Source organism: Amblyomma mixtum, chromosome 3 (assembly GCF_055824585.1).
Source record: "Amblyomma mixtum isolate Tamu chromosome 3, ASM5582458v1, whole genome shotgun sequence".
Taxonomy (NCBI): Eukaryota; Metazoa; Arthropoda; class Arachnida; order Ixodida; family Ixodidae; genus Amblyomma; species Amblyomma mixtum.
The window spans coordinates 268761102-268766101 of NC_143014.1; the positions used below are offsets into that span (position 1 = coordinate 268761102).

Genomic DNA, 5000 nt, shown 5'->3' on the forward strand with positions numbered 1-5000 from the left:
GCATCCATCCATGCATGCATGCTTCCACACATCCATCAGTGCATCGATCCATACATCCGTCCATCTATCCATCGGTCCATCGATCCATCCATGCAGCCATATATCCACCCATCCATCCATGCATCCATCAACCTAGGCATCCATCCATGCATGCATCCATCCCTCCATCCACACATCGACGTACCCATCTATGCATGCATCCATTTAGCTATGCAAACATCCATCCATCTATTCATCCATACGAGCATGCATCCCTACATCCATGCTTCAAACCATCCATCCAAGCAATTCGTGCATCACGAGCCCACTTCATGAACGTCAAGGACAGATACTCACTATCAATGGACACCTGAACACTGCAAGTGTCAAGTTCATGAAGTCGAAGTCATTGGATCAGTCTTACTGCAACAAAGTAAACTCATGGCCTATGTTTTGAGCAGCTCTAATAGATGCCCATCAGCAGTGCACACCAGCCGAGAAAAAAGTACTTGTGTTTGCACGTGATATATTTCACTACTACACCTTTGCACGCGAAGTGACTATCCAGATATGTAATCAACTGCTGAGTAGCCTGCACATTAAAGGCCTGAACAAACTAAATTTTTTTCAAAAATGCGAAAAAAATCGGCAGATGGTTTTCGATAGCCTCGTAATGTCCTCTGTCGTTGAAGCGGATCGTTTTTGATACGTTTGGCAGAATTCCGTGGCCAAGAGGGCGACATGTGAAGCTTTGTCACCGCTATGTTCGCGGAGGTAAGTGACGGATGGTAAACATTCACGGTGATTAGCCAGTATCCAGTCCAGAATGTTAGAAGATGCACGTGTGACGCGTGATGGTTCAGTTACTAATTGGGCGAGGTTAAAATTGAAAATCACATTAGTGGAATCCGTTCTTTCTGCGTTGCTTGTTGATGTTATGTTCTTCCAGTTAACGCTAGGGTAGTATGGATCGCCAAAGAGAAGGGTGCGCGTGTTAGGGTACTTATTATCAAGTTGGTTTAGTGAACAGTAAAGGCTATGCTAGAAACTTGGGGAATTGATGGTGAGTGGATAGAAGCGCCTAGAGGGATGAATTAAGGTGGGGAATGACAAATTTCCCAAATATTTCAAGCTCCGAATGGATGTTAATTATAGAGCAGTGCTACTGTTGGTAATAAGAATGCCTCCGCCTCGAGAGTCTTCGTGATCCTTCCGAAACTCGTTACAATTTGATAAGTCGGCCAGAACTTCAAAATCAGTGACAACATTTGTTAGCCATGTATCAGTATAAGCATGCTGCTTGCGCATGAACAAACAAGATTAAAAACAAGCTCGCGCTTGGGAATAGACCCTCGTATGTTTCTGAGGCTTATAGGAAAAGAAAGATCTGGAAACTGATCTCCGGGACTGCTACATGGACGTACAGTTGCATGATCACGAGCCAATTGCTCTGCGATTTATTGCCCCATGTGTGAGGGTTCATCGAATGTGGAACGCTTCGAACCATTATGCAATGTTTTGTAGCGCAATAGCAATGTTGTTGATTTGCTTCGAGCGAATGCATCTGTTCACCTATCCATCCATGGATGCAAGAATGGATGGACGGATGCATGCATGCGTGGATGGATGGGTGTATGCATGGACGGGTGGATGCATGCATGGATGGATGCATGCATGGATGGATGCATGAATGGGTGGCTGGCTCGATAGATGCGTGGATGGATAGATGGATGGATGGATGGATGCATTGGTACATGTACGGAAGGATGTGTGGATTCGTGCTTAGATCAATGTATGGATGTGTGGCTGGATGCATAGATGGATGAATGGGTGGACGCATGGATGAATGCGTGGATGGACACACTGATGGACATATTGATGGATGCATGTATGGAAGCGTGGATGGGTGGATAAAAGCATGGATGCGTAGATGGATGTATGCATAGTTGGATGGACGGATACATGGATGCGTTAATAAATCGGTGCATTCATGGCCGGCTGGATGCATGCATGGATGGATTAATGGATGGATGGATGGATGCGTGGGTGGATGGATGGCTAGGTGGATGCGTGGATGGAAGGATACATTGATGGATGAATGGAAGGATGAATGGATGGAAGGAGCTGTGGGGTCGTGGTTCTATCAATGTATGGATGTGTGGATGGATGTATGCAAGGACGGACGCATAGATGGATGAATGGATGGATGGGGATGGATCGATGCTAAATGGATGGATGGACTGATGCCTGGACGGATGCATAAATTGATGGATTGATGTGTGGACAGATCGATAGATAGTTTCATGGATAGATGAATGCACGGTTGTATGGACAGATGGATGGATGGACGGACGGATGCATGGATGGATCCGTGGAGGCATGGATGGATGCATGCATGGAAGAATGGATGGGCGGGTGGATGGATGGATGATTGGATGGACAGACAGACTGATGGACAGATGCATAGGCAGACAGATGGACGGATGTGTTGATAGATGGATGGATGCCAGGACGGATGTGTAGACGCATGGATGGACATCTGCATGGATGCGTAGGTGGATGTGTGGATGGACAGACTGATGGACGTATGGATAGATTTATAGCGCCCGGCGACGCTATAAAGCGCCGGCGCTAAGATCGGCGCGTACATTTCGCCGTTCCGTCTAGGCGGGGGGCCCTATAGCGCCCGGCGACGCTATAAAGCGCCGGCGCTAAGATCAGCGTTACAGCGCGCGCTAGAAAGAGAATAAAGTCGGACAGCGCGTGCTCGTGGCGCACGCCGGGCACGGGCAGTCCGGAACTAGAAGCCTGCCACGCTGGTCGTCTCTGTCTGGAGCTCCGCTGCGACCCCGCAAACCCTCAACAGATTCATGCATAGAAGTGCCGATAGATGATGGATGTCTGGATGCTGGGATGGATGGCTGTGTGCATGTATGGATGGAAGACTGGATAGATGCGGGGATGAATGTATGCGTTGGATAGACGGGTATATAGATGAACTGATGTACGCACTGATGGATGGATTCATGGAAGAATGGATGCATGCATGGATGGATGGATGCATGGGTGGATTGTTCGATGGATGGATGCGTGGATGCCTGCATGGATGCGTGGATTGATGGATGCATGGAAGGATGGATGGATTGATGCATGGTTGGATGCATGGATATATACAGAAATTGATAGACTGATGTGTGGATGGATCTGTAGATCGTTGGATAGAGGGACGGATAGACGAATGCGTGGATGGATGGCCAGATGTATTAATGGATGCATGGATAGATGGGTGCACGAAAGGATGCATGGATGCTTGGATGGACGGTAGTGTGGATGGCTAAATGGGTGGATAGATGTATGGTTGGATGGTTAGATTTATGCATGGATGGATGGATGCATGAAAATGTGGATGGTTGGGTGGATGGATGGATGGTTCGATGGATGCAAAGATGGACGGATTTGTCTACAGATTTGTGGATGTATGCGCGGATGGATGGCTGCATAGATGGACGGATGGATGGATGTGTGGATGCATGGATGGATTGATGATTGGATGCGTGGATAAATGCATGGACACATAGATGGACAAACTTATCCATGCATGGACAGATGCATGCATGGAAGCATGGATGGACGCGTGGTTGGACGCATAGATGGATGGTTGCTTGGACGGATGCATGCATGGATGCGTGAATGGATGGGTGGATGCATGGACAGGTGGATGCACGCATTGATGGATGCATAGTTGGATCGATGTGTTGATGGATGGGTGGAAGCATTCATGGATTAATGGATGAATGCATAGATAGAAGGGTGCAATTATTAATAGTTGGATGAATGCATGAATACATAGATGGATGCCTGGATGGATGGATGGATGGATGCAAACATGTATGAATGGATGGATGCGTGGATAGACAGGCTGATGGATGTATGGATGGATGCATGCATGGAAGGGAGGATGGATGCGTGGATAGATGGATACATGGACAGATAGATGCATGCATTGATGGGTGCATGGATGTATAGATGGATGGATAAATTGATGAATGTATAGATTAATGTTTGGATGGCTGGATGGTTGCGTGGAAGGATGCACTAATAGATGAATGGATGAATGCATGGATGGATGGATGCGTGGTTCCATTAAAGTATGGATGCATGGGTGGATGCATGCATGGATGGATGAATGGATGGAAGGATGCATTGACGGATGGATGATGGAAGGATGGGTGTATGCATAGATGGATGGTTGTTGGATGGATGAATGCATTGATGGACGCATGGATGTGTGGATGGTTAGATGCATGGATGGATGGATGCATGCGTAGATGGATGGTAAATGAATAGATTGATTGATGCGCGGATGAATGTGATAGATGCATGGATGTATGCATGAATAGACGGATTGATGTGTGGCTGGATGTCTGTATCAATTTATGGATGGACGGAAGGACAAATTCGTGGATTGATGGCCGGATGCATGAATGGATGCATGGATAGATGGGTGCGTGTACGGATGCATCCATGCTTGGATGGACAGATATGTGGATGGTTGGATGGATAGATGGATATGTGGATGGTTCGATGAGTGCCTGAATGGATGATTGCATGGAAATATGGAAGCATGGATGGATGGATGCTTGGCTGGGTGCACAGATAGATGGATGAATGCATGATAATGTGGATGGTTGGGTGGATGGATGGACGGATCGATGGATGGAAGGACGCACAGATGGACGGATGTGTCGACAGATGTGTGGATGTATGCGTGGATGGCTGCATGGATGGATAGATGGATGTGTGTATTCCTTGATGGATGGTTGCATGGATGCATGGATAAATGCATGGACACATACTTGGTCAGAGTGATGGATGTAGGAATGATGCATGCATGGAAGCATGGATGGATGCGCGGATGGATTGATGCATAGATGGAGGGATGCATGGATGGATGGATGCATGGATGCTTCGACGGATGGATGGATGGATGCATGCATGGTTGGATGGATCTGTGGATGGAT

At 47.2% G+C, this 5000-nt stretch overlaps 2 protein-coding genes and 1 pseudogene across 6 annotated transcripts in view; 2 read left to right on the top strand and 1 right to left on the bottom strand.

The window, feature by feature from the left end:
• Positions 1-1516, top strand: part of LOC149354702 (uncharacterized) — a 5960-nt pseudogene extending 4444 nt beyond the window's left edge.
• LOC149354695 (uncharacterized) overlaps positions 1-5000 on the top strand; it is a 137318-nt gene that overhangs the window by 83312 nt on the left and 49006 nt on the right. The window lies entirely within an intron of this gene.
• The window catches only part of LOC149354703 (uncharacterized), a 7427-nt gene continuing 3840 nt past the window's right edge, over positions 1414-5000 (bottom strand). The window contains exons 7-13 of the mRNA XM_089576023.1: positions 4877-5000; positions 4596-4689; positions 4506-4551; positions 3580-4210; positions 3356-3539; positions 2992-3171; positions 1414-1429 (exon numbers count right to left, since the gene is read on the bottom strand). The exon at positions 4877-5000 is cut by the window's right edge and continues 45 nt beyond it. Of these exons, the coding sequence (XP_089432149.1) occupies positions 1414-1429; positions 2992-3171; positions 3356-3539; positions 3580-4210; positions 4506-4551; positions 4596-4689; positions 4877-5000 (1275 nt within the window). The remainder of the gene's footprint in view (positions 1430-2991; positions 3172-3355; positions 3540-3579; positions 4211-4505; positions 4552-4595; positions 4690-4876) is intronic.